Source organism: Cricetulus griseus, chromosome 2 (assembly GCF_003668045.3).
Source record: "Cricetulus griseus strain 17A/GY chromosome 2, alternate assembly CriGri-PICRH-1.0, whole genome shotgun sequence".
Classification (NCBI taxonomy): Eukaryota; Metazoa; Chordata; class Mammalia; order Rodentia; family Cricetidae; genus Cricetulus; species Cricetulus griseus.
Genome location: NC_048595.1, coordinates 12,159,570 through 12,187,493, shown reverse-complemented (window position 1 = coordinate 12,187,493; position 27,924 = coordinate 12,159,570). Strand labels below are relative to the sequence as shown.

The window sequence follows — 27,924 nt, the reverse complement described above, 5'->3', positions numbered from 1 at the left end:
TGCTCGGAGACCCCAGGACACCCACACAACTCCAGCCCGCCTCCTTAGCCCGGCGCGCCCGCCCCGTCTCCGCCCCGCGCACGCGCGGCGCGAGATCCTACCTTCGCGCGCCGCCGCCGCCGAGGCCGAGCGGACACCGCTGAAGGGCGGGGCCAGCGCTTTGGGGGCGTAGAGAAGGCGTGGCGACGTAGGGGGCGGGGCTATCACGGCGGGAGAGCCTGACCAAAGAGAAAGGCCTCCGCGGCGCAGAGTGGGGAGGAAAAGGCGGGATCTTAGGAAATGGCCTAGGGGGTGACTCCAACGGGCGAGAGCGGGTCCGAGGCGGAGCGAGCGCCTCCTGGTGGAGAAAGGCGGTCCAGGCTGAGCGGGGGATGGGGGGGGTGGGCGAGACTAAGACAGAGCATGCGCCCTACGGTGGGGCAAGGCGCCCCTCCGAAGGGGCGTGGCGTGGCCAAGGGGCGTGTCCGAGGCGCCGCAAAGCGCCGGCGGGGTGGAAGAAGGCGCTCAGCCGCAGGACGCGGCCACGAGGCGTGGCTCAGCGAAGAAAGGCTCTCCGCTAAAGGCCTGCACTGTCGGGATAAGGTCCTTCTGCTCCAGCTTCTGCCTGGAGATCACCTCTGTTGCTCTGGACCGCCGTGCACTCGGGTGGAAGTGTCTGTCCGGGCTGCATAAGCGCGAAACCTCCGCGTTCTGGCCAAAGATTGCCAGGCTGTGAGTTGGAGGGGTGGCATTTCTGCTGGCCCCCAGGGCCACAGAAGCAGTGCCGAGGATTTAATGATGTGACCCATGGGAGAGACTGCCTTCCTGTGACACACAGTTTCCTGCTGCCTGAGGATGAAGATGTAGAACTCTCAGCTTCTTCTCAAGAACCATGCCTGCCTATATGTCACCATGCTTCCTGCCATGATGTAAATGGACTAAACCTCTGAAACTGTAAGCCAGCCCCAATTAAATGTTTTCCTTTATAAGCGTTGCCATGGCCACGGTTTCTCTCCACAACAATAAAACCTTAACTAGCTGGGTGGTGGTGGCACACACCTTTAATCCCAGCACTCAGGAAGCAGAAACAGGTGGATCTCTGAATTTGAGGCCAGCCTGGTCTACAGAGTAAGTTCCAGGACAGTTAGAGCTACACTGAGAGTCCCTGTCTCTAAATAAATAAATAAATAAATAAAAACAAAAAAAAGACAACTGGCTTCAAAATTGAAATTAAAAGATATCTTTTTGATTTTTCGAGATGGGGTTTCTCTATGCTTTGGGCCTGTCCTGGAACTCACTCTTAGATTTTTTTTTTTTTTTTTTTTTTTTTTTGAGACATGGTCTCACATTGCAGTCCAGGCTAGCCTGGAATTATGTAGTCCAGTGCTATGGAATAATCCTTTGTACACTGAAGATTTGTCACTATGATTGATTTAATAAATAGGCTGACTGGCCAATAGCTGAACAGGATAAAGCTAGGCAGGAAAGCCAATTTGAGAGGGAGGAAGAAAGGCGGGGTCAGAGAATTGCCAGCCAGCCAGATAACAAGTCAGACACATAAAATGGGATAGAGGTAAAAGCCATGAACCTCGGGGCAGCACATAGGTTAACAGAAATGGGTTAAGTTGTAAGAGGTAGTTAGTAGCAAGCCTGAGCTATCGGCCAAGCATTTATAATATCCGCCTCTAAGTGAATGAGCGCTAATTGCATGTTTATGTAACTTCTAAGGACACTAGTTATTAGAGTACTGAACAGCCCCCCTCAAAATTTATGTTCAAGTCCTAACCCCCAGTACTTTATGTTTGAACTTGTTCAGAAAAACAGTTTAGAAACCCCGGAGCTGTAATTAGTTATGGATTTCTAAGATGACATCCCAGAATCATAAGGGTCACTAAATCCAATGATGGGTATACCAACAAGGAGAGGGGACACAGAGACATGGACTGAATGCCAAGCAAAAAGCAGCAGAGACAAGCATTGTACTGTACAAACCAAGGGACACCTGGAGCCACCAGAAGTGGCACGCAGCAAGGATTCTGGCCCTTGAGGCCTATCTAGACCTCTCAGAAAGATGGAAGCAGCAAGGCTGGCTTTCTGCTGTTTTGAGACAAGGTCTATTCCAGGCTGGTCTGGAATCCCTATGTAACTCTGGATGGCCTCAAACTTGAGTAGTCCTCCTGTCTCTGCCTCCCAAGTTCTGGGATTACAAGTGTGCATCGCACCTACTGCTGTTGCTGCTTATTAACAGTGCCCCATGTAGCCTAAGCTAATTTCCAACTACTTACGTAGCTGAAAATGCCTTGAATTTCTGATGGTACCTACCATTGAATTCCTGTCTCTACCTCCCAGATGCATGGATTACGGACTGTACCATCATGGTAGTTTTAAGTGCTGAGAATCAAACCCAGAGTTTTATGCACGGTAGAACGCTAGGTAGGCCCTCTTCCAGCTGAACCCCACACATCTCTTATGCTTGCCTCTTTGTAGTGCAGCAGTTAGAACCCCAGACCTCAACTCCTGTCAAGCGATAGCCCCATTCCAGTTGCAAACAGTGTACCACTTCCACAGGTCAGTACAGGGCCAGCTTTCTTGATCCTCTGTAAGGCTGTAAAGTGTTGGCAGGCTCATCAAATGAGGCCTTGAGTAAGAAGCCTCTGCTGGCCTCAGGTGATATCAGACACACACGTGGTGGTGCTCAGGCATACATGAAGGCAGAATGTTCTCATGCAAAACAAAGCCAAAATATTAAATAAAGTGGAGCGCAATTGAGGAAAACACCTGACACATGAAAAAAGTGCAGTGGCCACACTACCAACAAAGGGACATCCTAGATCCAAAGCCCAGAATACTTTTTTAAAAATCAGTGGGGCTGGAGAGATGGCTCAGTAGTTAAGAGCACTGACAGCTCTTTCAGAGGATCCTCATTCAGTTTCCATCACCCACTTGATGGTTCACAACTGTCTGTGACTCTAGTCTTGGGAGAGCTGACATCTTCTCTATACAGGCGTATAGATTCATGCAAATACCCATAAACATAAAAGCACATAGAAGGGAAAGTGTGTTCGTGCATGTCTGTGTGCATGAGTGCAAGTGGGCAGAAAAACCAGTCACTGGCTCTCTCTGGAGCTGGAGCTAAACGTAGCTGTGAGCTGCTGCCCTGGGAGTTAGAAAGCAAACTTGGGTCCTTTGCAAGAGCAGTATACACTCAAGTGCTGAGCCATCTCTCCAGCTCCTATAATAGTCTCATGCCAACTCTCAGTATGTAGCCAGGGCTGACCTGTCATTCGCCATCTTCCCACATCCATTTCCTGAGTACCGGAACTACTGGTAGGTACCATCACATCTGGCTGATACTGGTAGGTACCATCACATCTGGCTGATACTGGTAGGTACCATCACATCTGGCTGATACTGGTAGGTACCATCACATCTGGCTGATACTGGTAGGTACCATCACATCTGGCTGATACTGGTAGGTACCATCACATCTGGCTGATACTGGTAGGTACCATCACATCTGGCTGATACTGGTAGGTACCATCACATCTGGCTGATACTGGTAGGTACCATCACATCTGGCTGACTTCTAATTACGGGAACGCTACAGGTCCTGCACTTTCCGATTTTCAGCCGCCATGTACACAGAGGACATTCACTTAGTTGGGTAGCAATGTAATGCTGAAGCCAGGCCCCTTTGACACAATCTTCCTGTGTTTAGTGGGCAGGATCCCGAAGCCTTCTGTCCAGATCCTTCAGGCTTAAGCAGCTCTTTTTTTTTTTTAACATTTTTCTGCCTGGTCTCTGCGTACATGCACCCTTTCACACTTGGGCTTGTGTGGTGTGGTCTATGGAGAGAAGGTTCTCCAGAGCTTTGCCCACTGAAGGTCTATGACACAATCAGTCTGCACTAGTGACTCCAACTGCCACGAGGATGGGAAAGACTCCTCTAGACATGCTAAGGTGTGTGCCACCCTTGACATGATGCCCTGGCACCCGAGAGCTGAGCAGCCATGCTGCCAAAAACACATCCATCTGACATATGCTACACAAGTAAAAACATTTATTTTTTTTTCCATCTTGAAAACTCTGGTCCCACAAGGTCAAAACGACTTTCAGTTCATGGTCTTGACCCTTCAGAAAAGAAACCTTTCAACTGAAGGTAAGATTAAGTCTATAAAGAAACGTCAGAGAGGCACTGAAGAGACAATGGTTTCTTATAGATAACTACTCCTGGTGGCCAGGACTTCCAACTAACAAAGCTCCTTCTGTCACAGTCTTTGAAGGGAAAAAAGAGGGTATATACAGATAGCTGGTCCCTCCAGAAGCCACCAGGGAAGGACTCTGAACCTGAGTCCAGCGCAGAAGCAGAAGACAGGCAGGCTGGCCCAATCTATGATACTTCAACTTCCCCACAACAGAGCCCAGCAGGCTTCCAGAACCTCCCTACCTGAGGGGGAGACTGAAGACATGGAAACCAGGTATGGAGGCTGACTCTCACTGCTGCCTCTGGGGCTCAGGGCAGGGAGAAGGGTGTGTGAGAGCCCCTCACCAGGGTGGGTCCCTCGCAAGGGCACGTTAGTGCTGGTCAGCATATTAGCAGAGCATGTATTAACATTTTCAAAAAGCTGCTTATCCTTCCAGTGTCCCTGACAGCCCACTCAAGATGCAGCTCAAAAACTTGCTAGCAACCAGAAAGGACTCCTCTGGAAGGCACCCGACAAGGGCTACTGTGGACAGTGTGCAGAGTCCCCAGCCTGACAGTGAAATCTGGGACTCCTGCCAACCCGACGGGCAGAGCTGAACCCAGGCCACAAACTCAACCCATTCTGTGCTTTAGGGGTTGTGTTTAATAAGGATCACTTCGTGAAAGAAGGCAGGTCTGGGTCCCTCCCATGAGGAGGAGGGGCGGGCTGGGGGGCCCTGGAGTGTTTGCTCCTGTCTTCTGGCTGTGCAGGACCTGAACCCCCACAACAGTGGCATGTCATGTGGTGCCAATTTACCGCTTCTTGTGCTCAGGCTGTCAGGAGAGCCAGGCAAGGAGAGGACAATGACGCTCCAGGGGCTAGCCAAGGAGCCTTTTGCCTCCTTCTGTGGGCCTGGATGAGGCAGCTCCTTCCCAGAAGTCATGAAGAAAAAGTTGTGCATCAAAACTGGACCCAGCCGGTGCCTGGCTGAGACTGGTTGGAGGACGATGACCTGTGAAGAGAAGACAGGGAGGGTTGCAGTACCCAGCTGTTGGAGAGCAGACACACTGGGCATACAGCAGATGGGACTCAAGGATCCAATCTGGTCTATGTGTGGATTTTAGCTGTCTGTTCTTTTACAGAAGACAGGCCTGTGCTGACGGCTCCAGAACCTCCCATATACCCCGATGACAGGAATCTGGCATCTTTCCACACTGACCCCAAAGGTAGGCCATAAAGCTCAGGAGATGCCTTGCCTCAAAGGTCCTGTGAAGATGGTCAAGGTTTAAAATATGGGTCTTGATTCCTGACCAGGGCAGCACTTGGTGAGAACCAAACGAGTTTGCAAGAGGTCTCAGGCCACAGGTATAAAGCTTTTATAAAGAGGGTGGTAAGCCATCCAAGGCAGGGGCTCTGTCCCATGTCTGCCATGAAAATGCCCAACCAGAGCTAGTCTCCCAGCAGATTAAACCAGCAATTCCAGGGGACTCAGGAGAACAGCTCTGGCCCCACCCAGCCCAGAAAGCTACCTTCCTCACCCTGTGGATTTGGTGAAGTCGCCCCAGATATCAGCAGTGGTGGTGGCAGCAGGCTTAGACTGTGGCCAGGGTTCTGTGGCACCTCCTAGTGATGTCCCCAGTGAGGGAGAAAAGAGACAGGAAAGTCAGAGATACATTTCTGGTGGTCTCAGTTACTAAATTTTGAAAACAGGTTGCCAGTCTCATAACCTCAGCCAGCCGAGACACAGGAAGACATGTTTTGGGAACAAACAAGTCCAGAGAGAGCCATGTTTCCACCATTTTTTTCATGGGTCCTTGGTGGCCCCTAGAGAGAAAGCAGGAGCCACATACAAGGTGGAGGGAAGGGTGCCAGAGTACACAAGTCACACCCGTGTCCTGCCCTGGCTTCTGGAGTGGGAAGAGCCATAGGTCACACACTGCCAGGGAGAGCCTTCCAGTGGAAGCCACACAGAAGCCGGCCTTGCACCTCTCTCTGCTGGGGCAGGCTTACTCCTTTCCTAGGCTGCCATTTCTCATCTGCCCTGGGCTGAAAAATCAGATAAAACCAAGGTCCCCAATGGGGCACTTCACAGTTCACTGAGTGCTAAGCATGCATTATCTCATTTGAACCTTACTACAGCCCCTACAGGAGGTCAGGCCGGGATTAGCTATGTGACTATGCAGGTCATTTGAGTTTCAGTTTTCTTCTCTCTCATTTGGCTGATAGGACAATTTCACAGGGCAGAATGAGCTCACAGTCTGGGCATGCTCAGCTCAGGCCCAACACACGGTGTGACTAAAATGCCAATGAGCCCAGACTGGCCCCTGGTTTAAGCTCAGGTGACTTCACCATAAAGCATCATCACTACCTCATCCTACAGGTAGGGAAACAGGCACAGAGAAGCAGGAGCTCAAAAACAACAAGCTAGTCTATATTCTGCCCCAGTGGCTCCAGTAAACAGCAGCAGCAGATGGCAGCCGGCCGACTGTCTAACACCGTCTTACTGCACACTGTGAGCACTAGGATGGAAGCCACAGACAGCAAGGACTCCATGCTGTACAAAAGGTCCTGACTTAATGATGCTGGATTTGGTTTTTCTGCTTTTTTATGGTTTATGAAGGTGTTAATGCATGTTCCACCTGTTTATCAGAATGTTACTCCATCCATCCCAAGTCAAGGAACACTTGTCCTATGCTATCTCCTGGGCCTAATCCTGCACATGCACTCAGACAGGGCCCAGGAACCAGGGAAGGCTGAGACACACACAAGAATGTCCTAAGCATCCAGACTGCTGCTCCTGCCCTGGCAATGCCACAGCCGGTGTCCTGTGAGCACACTCTGAACATAATGCCAGAAGAAGCATTTCCTGATGCCGGGCAGAGACTGGTTTCAACTCTGGCAGTCTCCTGGCCAAGCTCGCATGGCTGAGGTTGGGCCTGACCTCTAGAGAGAGGAGCCAATATCAGAGACTCTTTAAGAACCAGGAGCACAGGAAGGTCTCCTGCCTAGGTGCATCACTCCAAACCTGCTGACAATGCTGTGGAAAAGGGCTGGTGACTATCCCAGCTTGTTGGGGAAGTATAGGGAAAGAGCTCCCCAGCACTGCCCACTGGGAGCAGCCTCTCAGCTTCCCAGCTCTTGCTGGTGCACCAAGGAGCCCACACCAGATCTCCCCAGTGGTGTCTCCTGCTCACATGGCACACTAATGGCTGCATCGACCTCAGAACAGTGCTTCTCAAAACCTGAGCCTTGGTCTCACTCTTCTTTCTACTTAGAATGCCAACACCTCTGACGAGTGGCTTTCCTTCATAGTCTAAGCTCCTCCGGAAAGTCCCCCAAGGGGGATGTTGCTGGCCCTAGTGACCTGGGCCCGATACATTTGGCCTGTGCACCTGTGGTTCACCTTTCCCATGACATCTGGGCACAGACTACTTGATAACACACTGAGGCCCAGACACCTGAACACTGAGAACTTCACAGTCACTGCCTACCAGGACAGGACAGATGTCCTGAAGGGGAAGGAGAAAGGCCAGGAAATAGAAGAACGTCAAGTGTATGCAAGACACACTCTAGAGCCACCATCTACACACACACAGGGAGTGTGAGAAAGGGAAGCAACAAGATCACAGCTGCCAGCTACAGATGCAGGGGTCACCCCAGCACTCACCTGAAACAGAAATAACTGCTGGCTGGGCTGCAGAGCCCCCAAAAGACAACTGCTCCCCAGGGGGAGGGATAAGAGTGGAGGTCTTGCTCCCTGGAGGAGGGGGCAGCAGGTTCAGCCCTCCTGTGCTGGCAGGCCTGGTTCTTGGCGTCCCAGGTGCTGCTTCCTTCTTTCTCATGTTCTAAAGAGAAGAGAAGAATGCAAATCAGCCATCATGCCACAGTCATCATGTACTGGAAAAACCCATGGAGACCTCCAGTCCTCAGCATCTGTACAGCAAACGATAGTCCCATTCAGCAGCAGCAGGAGCTATAGCCAGGCCATCCCAATTTTCCATCTAGCACCAATGCCGTCGATGTTAAAACCCAGCACCTGATTTCACTTTTCATAAGGAAAGTACACAACAATTACAGCCACACACCATTCTGCCCCATGAAAACTGCAGAGTACTGACAGGGACGGAGCGGCCACAACATTCATGCACAGTGGGGTAAGGGAAGCCGGTCAGAGGACTCTGCTGAAGAAGCCAAAGGCATCCACTAAGCGCATCACAGGATTCTGAGGTCTCATCCTTAGACACATGTGCTCCACAAAGACATGAGCTTGAACATTCACAGCAGCACCAGCTGGAGCTCACCAGATGGCATCCCCCCAGTGTCTATCCTCAGTGAGACAGATGAGCTAGGAGCACACACACAATGGCATGTGCCATCACAGAGGACAAACCACCCAGGCAGCAATATGGGAAACTCTTACAACATGACACTGAATGAGGGGGATCATATACGAAAGGATTAATTCTCCCACACAACTCACAAAAGCGAAGCACAGACCCAATCCAGGGTATCTGAAGTCAGGGCAGGAAGCTACCAGAAGTGGGTAGGACAAGGGCTCCCAACACAGTCTTTTACTTCCTGACCTAGGGAAGTCCCATGCTTTGAAGGTGGGTGTGTGTGTGTGTGTGTGTGTGTGTGTGTGTGTGTGTGGTTCCTGACCTAGGGAAGTCCCATGCTTTGAAGGTAGGGTGTGTGTGTGTGTGTGTGTGTGTGTGTGTGTGTGTGTGTGTGTGTGTGTGTGTTTCCTGACCTAGGGAAGTCCCATGCTTTGAAGGTAGGGTGTGTGTGTGTGTGTGTTCACACATGTGCTTGAGGATGCATGTGAGTATGCAGGCCAGAGGTTGACCCTGAGTGCCATCTTCGGTGGAAACACCAGCCACCTCGAGTCTACATCTCTCGCTGCCCTGGACCTCACCACTTAGGTGAGGATGGCTGCCCAGTGAGCACCAGGGACCTTCCAGTCTGTCTCCCTAGCACTGGGCTACAAGCATGTGCTTCCCACACCCAGCATTTCTTTTTGCTTTTTATGTGGGTCTTGAATTTAGGTTGTCCGGCTTGCAACATCTATCTTCCCAGCCCTTTGTTCGGTTTTATAACTTGAGCACTTTTCTGCACGTGACACTTCGACACAACATAATAAAGCATTGAGCACCAAGTGTGAGCCGGAAACCGGCACGAGCCACGTGGATGAGGACAGCAGCTCTGCGTGAGCACAGTGTGGCAGGGGTGGAAGACTCAGCATCCTCCACGTGCATCCAGCTGGGCCAACTATTTCTAATTCTCCTACCCTGGCCAAGTCCCCCCCCCCCAGCTCTGTGCCTCAATCTCTCATCTTTTACAAAGGGACATCCTGAAGCCATATGAGAAATGCCTGAAAACACTACCTGGCCCACAGCTGGCGCTCATTAAATGTTAGTGTCTTCCAAGCAAGAGAAAGAATCACAGTGCCACTAGTCCACTGGATTGGCCTTGCATTTTCTCTCAAGGGCCAGCTGGCCAACGTCAAGGTTCCAAAGCATCACCAGCATGAAGCAGGAAAGAGAAAGAAACGGTGAGTAAAGAGGACAAGCAATTCAGAGTCACACGCTTCCTCCAAACAGACCCATTTGGCCCTGGTTCCCCCAATGCCCTCCAATTCCACCGACCCCTCTACTCCAGCAGCCAGGGAGAGACCATGTCTGGGCACCCAGTTCACCATGACAAGTGCTGGCAGGGGATGCTGGATGCAAAGCCACACAGGAAGAAGACTCAAGGAGCCAGGACAGTACCACCAGCAGAAGCTGCCTTGGCTCTCAGCATCCATCCACGATTCCTTCCAGCACAGTGTGCTCCCAAACCTTCCTCACTCAGGCATGAGGCCAAGATACAGCGTGAGATAAGCACACTGAACCTCCTGATCACTCCATCAGCCAGGACAGAAACACTGGTACTGAGTGGCTACCCTCTGATCCCTCATGCCCGCCCACAGGCCACTCTTTCCAAGAAGGCTTCCATGGATTCCTGCATTATGGGCCATGTGTTTTTCCTCCAGAAGCCCTAGTAGCAGGGCTGCTCTCCTGCCATTTTGCAATCGCATCTGTACATGGCCAGCTCAACTTGGAAAGCCATGGAAGCAGAGGCCTGGTACCCTGGGGTGAACGAGGCCAAACTGATGGGTCAACTATGGCTACATGGATGGAAGTAAACTATGAAGGATTCGGGGGATTGGGAGACTTTGGGCTGGGTGGCTTCAAGAGTCACAAAACCATGGCCCACACAGTCAAGTGAGGGTAGGACTCACTGCGATGTTGATCTTGATGGTCTGGCCCTCCTTGAAGCCCAGGTCCAATTTGGGGCCTTCGTCTGGGTTCTGGGCTTGTTTTGCAAACTCACTCTGTTGTTTCACCCACCTGGAGAGGGCCAGGAAAAGAGAGGTGAGGCAGGAACAGCAGCTACCCTGCCTTCACACACAAGGCCTCCAGTCCAGGAGGCCTGTGCTGAGGCCACCTTCCCAACCAGCAGTCCAGATGCCAGCTCTGAAACCCTTAGCAGCTGTACAGACATCAGCTCCCTTATCAGCACCATGCTTTAGACCAGTGGTTCTCAACTGGGGGTTGAATGATCCTTTCACAGGGATCACATAGCAGATATTTGCATTACACTCATAAAAGTAGCAAATTTAGTTACGAAGTAGCAACAAAAATAATTTGATGGTTAGGGTCACCACAAGATGAGGAACTGTATTAAAGAGTTGCAGCTGCAGCACCAGGAAGGTTGAGGGCCACTGGGTTAGACTCTAAGGTCTTAACACTGCTCTGAGAACTGGATAAGCTCGTTCAAACATGGTACCCAGGAGGGGAGAGAACCTACCCTTTCCCTCTAGCCCTGGGCATGGCCTGTGCCTCTGGCTCCACCTGGACACTCCTATATTCTAAGACAGGACAGATGCCTAAAAGCAAAGAGCAGCAGAATGCCGCCTGCCCTCCTACAATGCTACTAGCAGCCACCTGGGACAGGGAGGTCCACACAAATGGCAGGCACTACCCAGCTACCATCAGTCAGAAGCAGAGTCCTGAGGGTGCCCTGGAAATGTTAGTTCTACTTGTGACATTATAAAGTAGCAAAGCCTTAGAGCCACAGGAGCCTGACGAGGACTCTGGCAGCTCAGGGGCTGCTGAAGAAGAGTTAGGACACTGAAAAGCATAGGCCAGCTGACATAGGTGGCACACAGCTTTGGGGACCAGCAGAGCAGAGAAGGCAACCTAGAAGACTGACGGGCTGCTAACAGACAAAGCAGACGTTTAACTTCATAACCAGAAAGAACGGTTCTGTCTTGGAAAGAAGGAAGAGACAAGAATACGTGTCCCAAGAGGTACTCACTTAAAATGGTCTTGCAATGCCACGTTGAAGTCAAAGGCGTCCCCTCGGTCCCCAAAGCCAATCCCAATAAAAGCACGTCGCCCTAGAAGGGTGACAGCCATCAATCTCTTGTTTTGGGGGCAAGGATTCTGCTCAGAAGAGCCCTCCAGACCCATGCATACCATTTCCATCTTCAATGCGGACCACGAAGTACCTGCTGGAGTCAGTCACGCTCTCCACAGCTGTGCCAGGAAACTGGTCCACTGGGGCCTGGGCGAAGAGCTCCCCTGTAAGTACAGGGTAAGGGAGGTGAGTCCGGGGTGCCCTCCAGCCTGGTGTTGTATGCACTACTAGGGCTTTCGTGTGGTGAGCCCCACCAGGAGGTATGGGCAGATAGGCACTACTCCAGGACTCAATCACATCTATTCTCGCTGAAAGGACAACGCCAGCATGAAATGAAAAAGTTACAAATGGTTTACTGGCCACATTCGCTCACAGTTCAACAGTTTTTACTTAAGTGACAAACATTTTAAAATCAGACTGCTTTAAAATAGCCCCCATTTCTGCAGCTTTGGGGGTGCAGTTTGAGATAGGGTCTCGCTATGTACCTCTGGCTGTTGCAGAACTCACTTACATAGACCAGGCTGGCCTCAAATTCACAGAGATTCACCTGCCTTTGCCTCCGGATGTGCTTAAAGGCATGTGCACTATGCCTGGCCTTGACTTGACTTTTCTCTTTTTTTTAGAGACAGGGTTTCTCTGTGGCTTTGGAGGCTGTTCTGGAACTAGCTCTTTGTAGACCAGGCTGGTCTCAAACTCACAGAGATCCACCTCTGGATTTAATCCCAGTGCTGGGATTAAAGGTGTGCGCCACCACTGCCTGGCATGGCCTTGACTTTTCTTAAAGATTAAAAGTTCTACCTAGGCTGGGCCTCCATCCCCACACAGTAACTCCAAGGTGGGGCTGCCACCACCTAGTCCAGCAGCCTATTCTATTTGTATGGCCACTCAAGCCTGAAGGTGATGGGCCCAGAGCAGGTGTGTCATACCTCAGAAAGGCCCAACCCCAAGGAAGGACTGTAAGAGGGGCCAGTGAGCCTTGCAGAAAGCAGGGAAGTTAGGATCCCACAGAAGAATCTAACACTAACTCAGTTCAGTCTCAGAAATAGGCAAAAGGAGGGCCCATCTTTAACTGCACTCTTGCCTAGATAAGTAGCTCAGTGTAAGTGCTGGATTAGCATGCATAGGTTTGTTTGCCAGCAAGGCATAACATAGGCATGGTGGAGCATGCCTATACTCTCCACACTTCAGATAGAGGCATTAGAATCACAAGTTCAAGGTCATCCTTGACTACACAGTGAGTTCCATACCAACCTGGGCTACATGAGACTCTGTCAAAAAGAAAGAAAAGGCACCCTTGTGTAGTGTCCCTCTGTGGACTCTGGGTTCCTGAAGCTGCAGCGATGACCACCAATCCAGGAGCCTTTATGTTGGGCTCCAAGCTCAAAGGTACATTATCAGTGCCCTCAGTGTCTGATCAAACGCACCCTTGTTTTGTTGCTTGAGAAAGGATCTTCCTATGTTCTGGGATTACAGGTATGACCACAAATGTCGGCTAGGTCCAGTGCTTTAGAAGCAGCTGGGTCACCAACGATGACCTAGATGAAAACTGGTGGCTCTGGAGCCTGTAGCTTCTTGCCGACTTTAGTCCACCCACTTTGGTATTTAGATGCACTTAAAGGCCTTTACCTTGCAGCAATGGTTCTGCCATGGCCCTGAGCCACCTTGGCCAAGGCAGCCTCTCTTCCACAGGTGGAAGCCCGGGTACCTTAACCCAACCCATGTCCTGTGCCTTTACCTGAGGTCCTGTCCTCCAGCTTGATGTAGGCCACCTGCCCTTTCGCAGTGATCCGTAGCCGGCCACTCCACCATGGCTGGTCCAGCTGCCATTCTGATGCCCTATGAGGACAAAAAAAAAAAAAAAAAAAGCAAGCACTGAGCTTCCTGCTTCATTCCTTCAGTGCTGGGGAAGAGTGGGAAGGGCTGCTTGTTCAAGAACACAGCTGGCAAACATCTTCTGTAACAGCAAGGATAGTAACTAATGTCTTCAAAGGTCACACAACTTCTGCTAGGCAACTGGACTATTCTGATGACCTAGTGAGAAACAGCCAAACGATGTGTGTACAGGCTGATGCTGTGTCACATGCAGGGGCTGCTGAGACGGCTCAGCGGGTGAAGACAAGCACCACCAAGCCTGACAACCTGCTTGCACACATTGTCCTCAGGCTGCCACTTGTACAGCAGCACATGCATAAATGTAATTAAAACATGGGGCTCTCAATGTGTAGCCCTGGCTAGCCTGGAACTCCCTTTGTGGACCAGGCTGGCCTTAAACTCAGAGATCCACCAGCCTCTGTTTCCTGAGTACTGGAATGAAAGGTGTGTGCCATCATGGGACCCACACAGTAGATGAAGAGAACCAACTCCTCCATGTTGTCTTCTGACCTCCACATACATGCTGTGACAGGCATGTACCCACACACATACACACAATAAGTAAATAAACTTAAAAAAAAAACAAACTGAAAACTTACTACAGAGGCTTGAAAAATGACTCAGTTGTTAAGAGCACTAGCTATTCTACTTGAGGACCCAAGTTCAATTCCCAGCACCCACATGGCAACTCACAAGGGTCTGTAACTTTAGTCCTAGGGGATTCCTTCTGGCTTCCTCAGGTGCCCGGCACACATGTGGTACCCAGACATACATGCAGACAAAACACTCGTACACATCCAAAAAGCAAATTGAAAAACATAAAACTATAATAGCTATACAAACAACTATTTTTAGCAAATATCTTCTGAATATGGCTGCATCTCAGTAACTACAGACACTGAAATCTGGGACTCATAATTTTTACATTATGAAACAGTCTTCAAAATCTCCAATCATGTAAAGTTGTAAAAAATATTCTTAGCTTGTGGGCATTCAAAACCACAGGCAGCTGTAGCTTGCTGGCTCCCACTCTAACCACTCTAAAGACCACAGACCTTCTCCAAGTGGGATTTCCTTCCCAGCTTCCTGTCTGCAGAGGAAGTAGCTAAGAGTCTATTGTTTCTGGTAAGACACAGTGATACCAAGATGGCCAAACTGACCAGCTGGGCCCCTGAGAACATGTTGGAAGAAGTACAGAGGAGTGAAATCTTTGGGAGAGAGAGAGAGAGAGAGAGAGAGAGAGAGAAGAGAGAGAGAGAGAGAGAGAGAGAGAGAGAGAGAGAGACCCTTAAAAGTGCATGAGTGTACAGGGGGAAAACAGGGTGGTTAGGAAACATTCTCAAATGTATTCCAATCAGGAAGAGACACAGGGAAACAAGGACCCCTATCAATGCCCTCTCTGGCTCCTTTTAAAAAAGCAATAGTGTGGCCAGGCATGGTGGTGCACTCCTTTAATCCCAGCACTAGAACTCAGAAGGCAGAGGCAGATTTGAGGGCAGCCTGGTTACAAAGCAGATACCAGGATAGCCAGGACTGTGACACAGAGAAACCCTGTTTTAAAAAACCACACACACACACACACACACACACACACACACACAAACACCACAATAGTGTATCCAGGAAGTGGTAGTGCATGCTTTTAATCTCATAGGGAGGGGAGGCAGGCAGATAGCTAAATTTGAGGCCAGCCTGGTCTACAGGGTGAGTTCCAGGACAGCTAGGGCTGTACAGAAAAAAAAAGAAAAAAAGAAAATAGCACATTTAGTTACAGCAGCACAGAAAAACCCCTCAACAGCAGGCACCATGGGTATTTCCAGAAGGCTTTTCTGCCAAGTTTCTAAGCAAATGTCAGTTCTCTAGAACTCCCGATGGCAGCTGTTGTAGGGCCACACAAATGCAGATTCACAGCTACCAGTTTCTGTTCCTCTTACTGGCACAGTGGCCTTTAGATCCAGGCTAAGGAGAGTCCTAAAGGCTAAGTGCAAGGCAAGCAGTTTCTTCTATATCAAACCAGCCTGGCTGGATACTTGGCGACCCTGCCCTCTGGAGGACAGCACCAAGAGGAGCCAACCCTCACCTACTGAATGAAGACTCAAAGATCTGGGTAGACCGCCATCTCTGCTTTGGTGGCTGGTCTCCAGTTTAATGACAGAAAGGGAAGGGAGAAGGCTGGGGAGATGAGCATGTTCTAGGCTAAGTTGAAGACCTGAATTTGGATCTCCAGAGTCTAAAAGCTAGGTGTGGCTGCAGGTACCTGTAAAGCCTCCTCCGTGTGGGGCCAGGACAGAGAAAGGAGGGTCACTGAAGGTTGCTGAACAGCTGGTCTAAATGAAACAGCAAAGTCTAGGTTCAGTGAGAGACCAACTCAAGGGACTAACAGAGACAGTGCGAAAGCAAGATGCTTGCTGGTCCTCCTGTGCCTTCTGCACCCGTGTGCACAGGCATGCACACCGGTGCACATGTCATGCCAACACACACACAAAGAAAGCACGGACAGTTGTTGCTTCCTGGCCCAAGTTCTTGTTATTTTCATACTATTTAAAAAAATCATCTAACTGACACAGTAAATGTTCAATAAGATACCCATTTGGAAAATTTGCTATGTGCCTGTGTTACACCAAGTGCAAAGGACAGATAAGCAGATACTTCAACACACTTGTGGTACAGACTACCTCCTATTTTCAAATAACTTGGACACACATTGCCTTCAAGAGCCACCCTTACTGGGCGGTGGTGGTGTACGCCTTTAATCCCAGCACTTGGGAGGCAGAGGTAGGCGATCTCTGAGTTTGAGGCCAGCCTCGTTTACAGAGACTTCCAGGAAAGACAGGGCTATGCAGAGAAAGCCTGTCTGAGTGGAGTGGGGGAGAATGGGGGGACTGCCACCCTTCCTAAGTAGCAATACCCCACCCATCACAGGGCACCGGGCACATCGTTTATATCAACAATACCTTTTTAAAGAAGTATTCCCCATCTTGTTAGGATAGGGAATGCAAACAGTATGGGAAGTCTATAACAATGGCTGTCTAACTTGGGGTCCCCTGGAGTCGAGTCCTGGGTTCCCTTCAGAGCCAGCCCGTGTGTTTACAGCCATTTGTGTCTGTTTGCCTCAGGTGACGCTTACTCAAGCCAAGGGCAGTGGGGCCCTCCCAGCTGCAGCTTGCTGTGATCGGTGGGGTGAAACTGGGGCCAAGAAAGCCGGAGATAGGGCGGGGCCCCTCAGATGGAGTCGGGTTCCCTCCCGGTGGGGACTTCGTCGAGTGGCAGGGTTTCCAGGGATCCCTTCAAGGCTGTCGGTTAGCGCTGTCACACGACCCGTAGACCCCGCAGCCCACCCGGGTCCCCAGGAGCCGGCTGTGACGCATGCCGCATGCCCGCATCCCGCTGACAGCTCACGACCATCCCGGGTCTGGCCGGACAGGAAGCAGCCACTGGGCTCTGTCCCTTCCTTCCCTAAAGGCGACAGCCCATCCCTGGCCCCCGCAGTGCATGCCGGGGCGGCGGGGGAAAGGGTAAGCCAGGAACGGTCACCTGTAGCCACGGTTGTTGGCCCGCGGCGGGATGCGGTAGACATGGACCTCCGGCTTGACACAGAGAACCGACTCGTACTCGCTCTCCTCCATCTCCACCGCCAGAGCTCAACTTCCGGCTTCTTCCCCGCCCCCTCGGGACCGGAAGTGACGCGACTCTAGCCCCAGCCCCGTCTGGAGCCGCGGCTCCCGGCCTCCCGTTGCTCCTCGTCGAGTGCCCTCTGCCGGACGTCTCGGATCAGAACATGAGGAGAGATGCCCGATGCTGCGAGCCCTGAAAAGCCAGAGGTGCAGACGAGCTCCTAATCCGGAATCTGGGCCGGGCCGGTGGGCAGGCTAAACTGTGCCTTCTCAGCAGCCTGCCCCTCGAGGCTCCAGCCCCGGTACGCGCAGGGGCAAGTGCATGCTCTCAGCGGAATGTCCTCCTCCCTGCTAACCCCACAAGGTTCTCAGAGGCTTCGGGAGAAATCCCGCTCCACCACCCTCTGTACTTTTTATAAGCTACTATGTGCTCAAGACCCCAGCGGCTTAGCTCAACAGGAATTGAAATCAAAGTTGTGAACTAAAAATTCCTGGGTGTTTTAATCACTCACTGTTGTATTGCTGTGACCAAGGAAACTAAAGAAAGCATGTCATTGGAGCTCACTTACAGTTCCAGAGGCTTGGTCCGTTATGATCATGGTGGGGAGCACGGTTGCACTGGACAAGCATGGTGCTGGAGAAGGCGCTGAGAGCTTTATATCATGATCCTGGCGGGCGGCGTGGACCACAGGAGGTGGGGCGCTCAAAGCCCTTTTCCCATTACCCACCTCAAACAAGGATACACCTCCTATCCTTCCAAACAATTCAAGTGGGGACAAGTTCAAGTATACAAATATATCAGCCTAAGGGGAGACATTCAAATCACCGTACTTGGGGTAAAGCCACGCCTGTGTGAAACATTATATGAGGTTAATTGGTTGTGGAAAAACTGGATTATCTGAGAGGCAGGTCGATCTCTGTGACTTTGAGGCTAGGCTGATCTACAGAGCGAGTTCCAGGACTGGTTCCAAAGCTACACAGAGAAACCCCCGTCTCAAAAAAAAAAAGAAAGAAAGAAAAGAAAAGAAAAACTGGATTATTACAAATTGAGAACCACATTGGTTTGGGGCTATCTTGACCCTCTAAGTAGTCATTTAGTACCTACCTCTGAATGTGACTATTAGATAAATCCTTTTGGTATGTACACCAATGAAAAGGCTGAGAATGTCATCAAATAGCATCTGAGGCCAATAACTGACACTTCCCTGCTTTATTGTGACCCACCTGCCTGATGTCTCCACCAATGGTTTGAGAAATACCTTAGTTTATAGCTATTTTTTCATCACTGTGGTGATTTGAGTGACCATGGCCCTGATAGGCTCAGATATTGGAAAGCTTGGCCATTAGAGAGTGGTGCCACTTGAGAGGATCTAGGAGGTGTGGCCTTATTTGTGAAAGTGAATTATTGGGGGTGGGCTTTGGGGTTTCAAAAGCCAAAGCCAGAGTAAGTGGCTCTCTCTTCCCGAAACCTGCAGATCCAACTGTATAACTTTCAACTACTTCTCCAGCACCGTGTCTGCCTGCATGCCACCATGCCTCCCACCATGATGAAAATGCACTAAATTTCTGAAACCGTAAGCCAGCCCCAACTAAATGATTTCTTTTTGTAAGAGTTGCTGTGGCCATGGTGTCTCTTCACAGCAATAGAACACTTACTGAGACAGTCACCAAAAACCAGCGGTGGTGGCACACACATTTAATCCCTGTGGGGCTCCCCCCCCCCTTTTTTTTGTACCAGGCTTTTTTTTTTCTTTTTTTTTTTCTTTCTTTTTTTTTTTTTGTGCTACCAACCAGCCCCCAAAGAAAGACACATACAAACACACACACACACCTTAAAAATAAATCTTTTTTAAAAGGAAGCTTCATAGCCGGGCGTTGGTGGCGCACGCCTTTAATTCCAGCACTCGGGAGGCAGAGGCAAGTGGATCTCTGTGAGTTCGAGGCCAGCCTGGTCTCCAGAGCGAGTGCCAGGACAGACTCCAAAGCTACACAGAGAAACCCTGTCTTGAAAAAAAAAAAAAAAAAAAAAAAAAAAAAAAAAAAAAGGAAGCTGTGGATGCTTGCCATCACATAGATAAACCATGAGAACACTAAGTTGTTTGAGCACGTTTCTGGAGAAATCCTAGAACAGCAAGTTCACCAAAAAGATCATTGCCAAGGGCTGGAGTCTAGCAGGAAGGCTGATGATGATGGCCAAGGCATTCGGGATTCCTTTATGGGCTGAGATAAATGTCATGATGTAAAACTGGGAACCCAACCCAGTGACTGTGCTAATAGCCACTAAATGACAAGTGGGCTTTCTTTAAGTGTGTGTGTGTGTGTGTGTGTGTGTGTGTGTGTGTGTGTGTGGTGTGTGTGTGTGTGTGTGTTATATTTTATTTAGTGTGTATGTCTGACAACACACTGAGCCATCTTGCCAGCCCAGTGGGTGGACTTCAGTAATCATACTGTGGAGTATGTGAAGTACAGCTCACAGAAAGTTTCTAAAAAAAATGGGGTCAGGTACTATGAAGGGAGGGTGAAGCCTGTCTTTGGTACCCCACCCCAGGTCTGCCACTGGAGTCTTCTCCTCGTCTCATCTGTCAACTAGCTCCAGATGGGCCTGGTCTTCCTGGGAGGCTTCTGTTCCCTTAAAACTGTGCTTTGTAGAACACTGAGACCTGAGGATTCCGGGGTTGAGATGGAGACAGTGAACAAAGACAGGTGTGTCTCGGGACCTGAGGAGATTGTTCCCAGAAGGGTCAGCCCCCTCTGGAGCAGGACGGCTCCAGGGAGGAGGGGATGCTTAGGGGAGCCTTGATGGGAAAGAGGTGGGGGGGAGTGACAAAACGCAGGGGAAGAAAGGGAAGCTTAGCCACAGCCACAACATCTTGTGCCATTTGAGAGCCTGGGTTGCATAGGAGCTGGCATATCCCACCTGGGTCACATAGGAGCTGGAGTCCAGGGTCTGGCTCACTGTGGGAAGGTAGGCAAGATAACAGAAGGGGTTTGGCGGCACAAGAGGAGAAATCTGGGTTCTGGGTCAGCAGAAATTATCTGTCTCCCTGGGGGGGGGGGGGGCACCAGGGTGTCCCCAAGGCCTGGCACATAAGTGGTACATGTGATTGCCCTTAAATGATAAATAAGGGGCCCATGCTTTCAAGAGGCTGGACAACCCTGTGAGGAGTGCCATCTGGGGAGTTGAACAGATCTGGGTTTTAATCCAGTTCCTTGGAGATGAGTCTTGTGGTATTGGGCAAGACATTGGGCGACTCTGAGCTACTGTCTGAACTACTGTCTTATTTTCTCTACAACAGAAAGGGCTGAGTCTATACCGCACAGGGCAGTGAAGAGACTCCAACTTAACAACTTCCAGCAGCGAGGAACTCATTCCATGGAAAGTAGCTGGCCTGCTGTGGCTTAGAAGGGGAAAGTCTCCGAGATCCTCCAGGTCACAGGCTCTCCCTGGAGGGTTTGGAGATGGGGGCATTGACCTGAGAACTAGTGAATGTGAGAAGCAGCCAAGATGTTGCCATAGAAACAATGCTGATGTTGCCCTAAAGGAGCTTGGGCTGGGGAGAAGGCTCAATCAGTAAACTGCTTGCTTTGTAAGCATGAGAATTTGAGTTCAGTTACCAAAACCCCTGTTTTGTTTGTTAAAGGGGGAGTATGGGGGGGGGGGGTTCAGAGAGATGGCTCAGTGGTTAGAGAACTGTGTCTTCTGGCAGAGAAGCTAGATACACTTCTCAGCATCCACATGATGCCACAACCACCTGTAATTCCAGTTCTAGGAAGATCTGACCCCCTTTGCCCTCTCTGGGAGCCTGTATGCACATGGTGAACACAAACTCACACAGGTATACACACACACACACACACACACACACACACACACACACACACACACATACACACACACGCCTGTATGCACATGGTGAACACAAACTCAAACAGGTATACACACACACACACACACACACACACACACACACACACACACACACGTATATATAAATGAATAGATCTGTCAGGTGGTGGTGGCAAATACCTTTGATCCCAGCACTTGGGAGGCAGAGGCAGGCAGGTCTCTGTGAGTTCACAATCAAACTGGTCTACAGAGAGAGTTCCAGGACAGCCTCCAAAGCTACAGAGAAACCCTGTCTTGAACCCACCCACCACAAAATGGGGTTTTCATTGAAACAGCAATAACATTATGGGTGCATGCTCTCTCTGTCTGTCTCTGTCTCTGTTTCTCCTCTCCTCTCATCTCATTGTAGCCCAGGCTAGCCTCAAAATCATGAAGCAGCCAAGGATGACCTTGACCTCTTGATTCCCCCTGCCTCCATTTCCTGAACTCAGGCCTGGACCACTACACCTGGTTTTGGGAGGTGCTTGTGTAGGCTAGGCAAGCACACTAAAAATTAACTACACCCCAGCCCCTCATGGGCTCTCTTTTAAATGTTCACAAGTGTTTTAAAGGCTCTGCGATGTCTTGCAAGACACTGTATATTTTGTTTTGATGAGGACAGCATTCCATTTCCTCTAGATACCTAGCAGGCTTGAGGATGGAGCAGGATTGCCCTGTGGGGAAAAGGCAAAGATCTGATGGTTTGCACCAGGCATAGGTCCGAGCCTACTCTAGACCTTTAGACATGTTTCCTGAGTTTCCTGGGCCTTGTCCTTGGCTCATTGTGAAAATTAAAGAGTCTGGTGAGCTCTTGCTACATAGGCCTGGCTCCTGGTTAAGTTCAGGCTCCTTGACAGCCTGATCATCCCAGGCTTCAGGTGTGGCACAGATGCAGCAATGGGGTCTCAGGCCTGGTAGGAGCTTGACTGGATCTCTGCTTGGCAACAGCAGCTGATGCCACTGTCTTGGGAATCTTGCTGTCTCCAGAACAATGGAAAACAGAAATACCCAGACACACCCAGAGAACAAGGAGGAGGCTCCAGCAGTCCAATCAAGTACTGGCCTGAGTTCCACCAAAAAGAAGACTGATTTGGAGCCCACTGTGTCAGTCACTCAGGTAGGTGGGCCTTCACTTCCAGTTATGATTGCCATCCCTAGCACTGGTCTCTTCTCTCCTGTCACCCTTTTTTTGCTGTATTTTTCAAGACACAGTTTCTCCGTGTAGCCCTGGCTATCTCTCTGTGGACCAGGCTGGCCTTGAACACAGAAATCCACCTGCCTCTGCTTCCTGACTGTTGGGATCAAAGACATGAAGCACCCCATCCAACCCCCAGGCATTTCTTAATCTAGTCGAGTTGACAACCACGGCTGACCACAAGTCCACCTCTGTGGATACCTGTCACCTGCCACCCAAGCATGCTCTAACCCAGAAGGACCCACCGCCTACAGACAAGTAGTCTTTTTTTGTTGTTTTGTTTTGTTTTTTGAGACAGGGTTTCTCTGAAGGTTTAGAGACTGTCCTGGACCTCTCTTTGAAGACCAGGCTGGCCTCGAACTCACAGACAAGTAGTCTTTTAAAGGAAAGCTGGACAAACATTCAAGGCCTTCTTTACCACCTCCCACTCATTTTCTCAACAAGCAGACATTGGTCCCAATCCCACAGGGCATGTCTGTACCCCTTTCATACTTTTGTGTGTGTGTCATGGTAAGGATTTACCTGGATTACGTGTGTTGAGGCCCTGTCTGGTGGTAGGTGCCCACTAGAGTTGGCTCCCACCAGAATCTTCTGTTTAAAAAAAATCATCCATGGGGCTGGTGAGATGGCTCAGTGGTTAAGAGCACTGACTGCTCTTCCAGAGGACCCAGGTTCAATTCCCAGCACCTACAGCTCACAATTGTCTGTAACTCCAGTTCCAAGGTATTTGACACCCTCACACAGACATACATGCAGGCTGTATACACACCAATGCATATAAAACAAAGTTTGTTTTAGAATTTTGAGACAGGGTTTCTCTGTAGCTTTGAAGGTTGTTCTGGAACTCTCTCTCTGTAGACCAGGCTTGTGGTGCCTGCACCACGACTAAGTCTAATGGAACCTCCATTTGTGGCATCCACCCCACGAGTAAGTCTGAGAATCGGGAGAAAGCCTGGAGATTTTAATTAAAAACCAACCTGTCCAGTCACTTGTGTTTTTTGCAGGGAGGGAGCAGCCTTATATTCAGACTTACAGCACAGTGGAAAAACCCCAGGTGTAAGAGCTTGTGTTTTTTTATGCCAGTGGGGTACAGCCAGGGCTGTAATCCAGGACTAGAAAACAGGATGCATCTGTGGTTATCAACTCACGGAGACCCTGTGGGGGCTGGGGCCCAACATCTCCCAACACAGGCTAGCCTCAAACTCACAGAGATCCACCTGCCTCTGCTTCCCGAGTGCTGGGAATAAAGGTATGTGCCACCAATGCCTGGCAAATTTTTTTTTAACTTCATCCATTAGTTAATGAGCTACATGGTATTTGCTGACCTCTGAGACTAGGCGATATGTTGGCTTAAGGTCCACCCTACTGGAAACCGATGGCCAAGATGGAGATTAAAAATCAGAACTCCAGGGGTGGACCATGGTGGAACATACCTGTTGCCTCAGGATTCAGGCTGATGCAGAAAGATTTCAGATTCAAAATCAGCCTAGGCTATATACCACAACAATTATCTCAAAAAACTAAAAAAAAAAAAAAAAAAAAAATGCTGGGCAGTGATAGCACATGTCTCTAATCCCAGCAGAATTCATGGCCAGCCTGGTCTACAGAGCAAGTTCCAGGACAGCCAGCCAAGGCTACACAGAGAAACCCTGTCAAAAAACACAACAAAGCAAAAAAATAAAAACTAAAACGTAAAGCATCTGGGCAATGGGATGATGGTACTGTGTGGAAGGCATCACTTCTTGCCCACTGGCATTCTTTCAAACAGTCCTCAACATAATCCTTTGGTTTAGATTCTAGTTGGTCTCCAGTTTTATGCCAGAGTTCCTAATGCTAAGCAGCGGGGCCAGGTCCACCACCTACCTCCAGGCCCTGCCTGGTCTTTCTCTTCCCCTCTCTCTAGCACCTCCCTGACATAGGCAAACACAAGAGGATGGGCAAGGAGGAACAGGAGAAAGGCCCCAGCACCTGGCTCAAGGTCAGCCCTTGAGCCAGCCCAGGTACATCTCTATTTCAGGCTGGGCTTGCGGATGCCAAGGAAAATGACAGCAGAAAGCATCCTGTAGTTCCCAGTGGATCAGAGAGAGAGCTCAGACACAGAAGATCATCCCACGAGGGGTCAGGGGAGCCTGAAACCCGGGAGCAGAGGCCCTTCTCAAGAGCAGAGTGAGTAGTGGGGGATTTCCCAGAAAAGAGGAGCCTGAATCAGAGAACTGAGAGCTTCCAGGATAAGGCAGATCTAGCGACTGCAGCATCCATGCTTCTCCCCTTCTTCCTACCTCTACCCAACCCTGCTGAGGATCAAACCCAGGACCTTGAAGATGCTAGCTTGACAAATGTTCCCTCACTGATCTGTAATCTTGACCCAGTTCAGAGCACCAATCAAACTAATGTAAAAAGTTACATTCAGAGCTGGGCGTTGGTGGCGCATGCCTTTAGTCCCAGCACTTGGGAGGCAGAGGCAGGCAGATCTCTGTGAGTTCGAGACCAGCCTGGGCTACAAGAGCTAGTTCCAGGACAGCCTTCAAAGCCACAGAGAAACCCTGTCTCGAAAAACCAAAAAAAAAAAAAAAAAAAGTTACATTCATTTATCTGTGTGGTGCTGCTGTGGAGATCAGTGATCCTCTAACAGGAGGAATTGACTCTTTTCTTCCACCAGGTAAGTCCTGGGGTTAGAACTCAGGTGGAGGATGTCAAGAGTCAGTAGGGACGCACTTCAGCTGCTGAGCCATCTTCATGGTCCTACAAAATTGTGTTAAAGATTAATTTAATTTAGACTGGAGAGATGGCTCAGTGGTTAAGAGCACTGGCTGCTCTTCCAGAGGACCAGGGTTCAGTTCCCAGCAACCACATGGTGGCTCACAACCTCATATAGCTCCATCTCCACGAGATCAGTGCCCTCTTCTGGCCTCCATGGGCTCTGCACACACATGTTGTATATACATACATGCAGCCCAAACACTCATCTCTCTCTCTCTCTCTCTCTCTCTCTCTCTCTCTCTCTCTCTCTCTCTCTCTCTCTCTCTCTCTCTCTCTCTCTCTCTCTCTCTGACACAGGGTTTCTCCTTGTAGCCCTGGCTGTCCTGGAACTCACTCTGTAGAACAGGCTGGCTTCGAACTCACAGAGATCCACCTGCCTCCTCTGCCTCTCAAGCGCCAGGACTAAAGGTGTGCGCCACCACACTCATCCATGACGCGGAGCTTTATATACGCACTCAAAAGTGAAAGGAAGCACTCAAGAGGCTCACCCCTCCTGAGGATGTTGGGCAGTCCATGGTTGCTGGGGAGGGAGAATATTCCTTCAGCTGACGCTGAGGCACCCATGTGTCACTTGAGCTCCTGCTGGAAGTTTCATGAAACTCATTCCTTTATAAACAACAACAACAGCAACAACAACAACAACAGATAGGAAATGAAAGGAGATGAGCCAGGACGAGAGGGTGGAAGGGGCAAGAGAAGATAATGAGGGGGGAGGGAATATCATGAAAATATTTTATATCCATGTATAGATGTCATAATGAAACCCGTTAAAATGAACATACACTAATGTTCACTAAACAGGAAAGTGTGTTTATGAAGGCTTTTTAGCTTGTGGATTATGAACTATGAATATGGAGAATATGAAGTCTTGTCAAGACAGCCATTTAATGAAGCCCCAGGCAGGCGGTGGCATGCACCTGTGACCCCAGCACAGAACCGCTCAAGAAGGAGGGCTAGTAGCTTGAGGCCAGCCTAGGCGACAGAGCAGAACCCTGTCTAAGGAAGGAACAGAGAGAGTGAAGTGGTTGGTTAGGAAGAGAAACTCAGATTACAGACTAGAGCTGCACAGACATGACAGCTTTAACTTTACGACCCTGGCCCCAGTCTCTCACCCTTCCTGAATCCCACTTCTTCCTGATTGTTCTAGTGTGTGTGTGTGTGTGTGTGTGTGTGTGTGTGTGTGTGGTGTGTGTGTGTGTGTGTGTGTGTGTGTGTGTGTGTGTGTGTGTGTATTTTACTGGCAACTGAACCCAGGGCCTTGTACATGCCAGGCAACTATTATACCAATAAACTATATCCCAGCCCAACACGAAGACCCCTTCTCCTCTAGCCCTCTTTCTCACCCCCCTCTTCCCCTCCCTTCTTCCTCTTTCCTCTCTCCCCCTTCTAGTAGTGAGAGAGCCAACACAGGATCCCATGCAGCCCAGGCTGGCTTTGAACTTACTCTGAGGCTAAGACTGATCTTCAACTCCTGACATCCCGTCTCTGCCTCCTTAGTCCTGAGGTTACAGGTGTGCACCACCAGCACCCCTTCTAGTTCTGAAAAAAAAAAAAAAAGTCAACACTAGAAGGGTTAGACTCTAACCACCTCAACCTTCCCATCAAGGTGCCTGAGACTTGGTGTATGTATCAGTCCTTCATTTATTCTCCTAGGCAATAAGTATGCACCCCTAATATGCCTAGTCCTGGACAGGTGTTCTGGGAGAGCAGCACCCAGGCTGAAGGTGAAGTGTTTGTTGTCTGTTTTTTCTGTAAGGAATCAGTCATCTTTGGCAACAAAGGAAGGGCCAAGGGATCTGCAAGCTGGCCAGGCACAAGCCCAGCCTGGTGGGGAGTGTGTGACCTCTGAAGAGCAGCCCTGGCCAACCAAGGATCAACAGGAGAGATGGCAGAGCGCCGAGGCCAAAAACATTCATCCCACTGAGAGCTACCAGGTAACCCTGGGAGATCAGGAAAAGGGGCCTGGGCACCATGTGGGGTGAGGGAAAAGGGGTCTCCTGTGTCCCCAAAACAGATGTGCCTGTGCCCGTGTTTGCTGGAGGCTGTGTACTGGAGCTGGCAGACACTTAGTCTCCCTGTGTCATGGGTGATTCTAGGAGGTGGAATCAAAGTGTTCTTCAGGTCTTGTTTACAGAGAGGCCCTCTGGGTGTCTTGGGGACAGGGCCAGGGGCAAGCAAGGGTTGTGTGACAGATGATGCTGGGAGGTGCTGAGTTTAGGAGGGTCGCTGTGATACCTCCCACCCTATGGTAACTGAGCCTTTGCAAGGCATGCTGGCCTTTCCAAAGAGTTTCATTGGAACAGACTCTTTATTTCCTTATTTTTCTCATCTCTACATTCATTTACAAAAAATAATGTAACATAGCCCAACTTTTTTTTGGTTTTTCGAGACAGCGTTTCTCTGTGTAGCTTTGGAGCTTGTCCTGGAACTCACTCTGTAGACCAGGCTGGCCTCGAACTCACAGAGACCCACCCACCTCTGCCTCCTTAGTGCTGGGATTAAATGTGTGTGCCACCACCACCCAGTCCAATACAACATTCTTAGTTTTTCTTTTCTTTTTTCTTTTTTTTTCTGTTTTTTCTTTTTTCTTTTTGGTTTTTCGAGACAGGGTTTCTCTGTGTAGCTTTGGAGCCTATCCTGGCACTCGCTCTGGAGACCAGGCTGGCCCCGAATTCACAGAGATCCCCCTGCCACTGCCTCCCGAGTGCTGGGATTAAAAGCGTGTGCCACCAACGCCCAGCCCTCTTTTCTTTTTTCTAAGACAGGGTTTCTCTGTGTAGCTGTCCTGGAACTCGCTCTGTAGACCAGATTGGTCTTAGACTCACAGATACCTACCTGCCTTGCCTCAACCTCCTGAGTGCTGGGATTAAAGGGGTGTATTCTTGGTTTTTCTTCAGAGTGAAGCCTAGCCCCAAATCAGCATCATCTTTTTTCTTTCTTTTTTTTTCTTCTTCTTCTATTTTCAGAGCTGAG

At 49.9% G+C, this 27,924-nt stretch overlaps 3 protein-coding genes across 8 annotated transcripts in view; 1 reads left to right on the top strand and 2 right to left on the bottom strand.

Annotated features, from left to right (window-relative positions):
- Crocc (ciliary rootlet coiled-coil, rootletin) overlaps positions 1–1,045 on the bottom strand; it is a 55,255-nt gene extending 54,210 nt beyond the window's left edge. For 2 of the 6 annotated variants that reach the window (XM_035439439.1, XM_035439440.1), the window contains exon 1: positions 102–1,045. The gene's annotated coding sequence lies outside the window, so the exon portion shown is untranslated. The remainder of the gene's footprint in view (positions 1–101) is intronic. The other 4 variants (XM_027399898.2, XM_035439442.1, XM_035439441.1 and 1 more) reach the window with 3 other exon arrangements.
- A 3,939-nt stretch (positions 1,046–4,984) lies between these two features.
- On the bottom strand, positions 4,985–17,188 carry Necap2 (NECAP endocytosis associated 2). The gene is made up of 8 exons (XM_027399904.2): positions 17,031–17,188; positions 13,360–13,460; positions 11,684–11,788; positions 11,523–11,604; positions 10,444–10,552; positions 7,831–8,008; positions 5,702–5,786; positions 4,985–5,175 (listed from the first exon to the last, which is right to left on the bottom strand). The coding sequence occupies exons 1-8, from the start codon at positions 17,120–17,122 to the stop codon at positions 5,124–5,126; spliced, it is 804 nt and encodes a 267-aa protein (XP_027255705.1). The 5' UTR covers positions 17,123–17,188; the 3' UTR covers positions 4,985–5,123.
- A 13-nt stretch (positions 17,189–17,201) lies between these two features.
- Spata21 (spermatogenesis associated 21) overlaps positions 17,202–27,924 on the top strand; it is a 33,995-nt gene continuing 23,272 nt past the window's right edge. The window contains exons 1-6 of the mRNA XM_027399903.2: positions 17,202–17,412; positions 19,659–19,813; positions 20,407–20,540; positions 21,948–22,113; positions 24,209–24,357; positions 26,708–26,885. Of these exons, the coding sequence (XP_027255704.1) occupies positions 21,988–22,113; positions 24,209–24,357; positions 26,708–26,885 (453 nt within the window). The 5' untranslated portion in view covers positions 17,202–17,412; positions 19,659–19,813; positions 20,407–20,540; positions 21,948–21,987. The remainder of the gene's footprint in view (positions 17,413–19,658; positions 19,814–20,406; positions 20,541–21,947; positions 22,114–24,208; positions 24,358–26,707; positions 26,886–27,924) is intronic.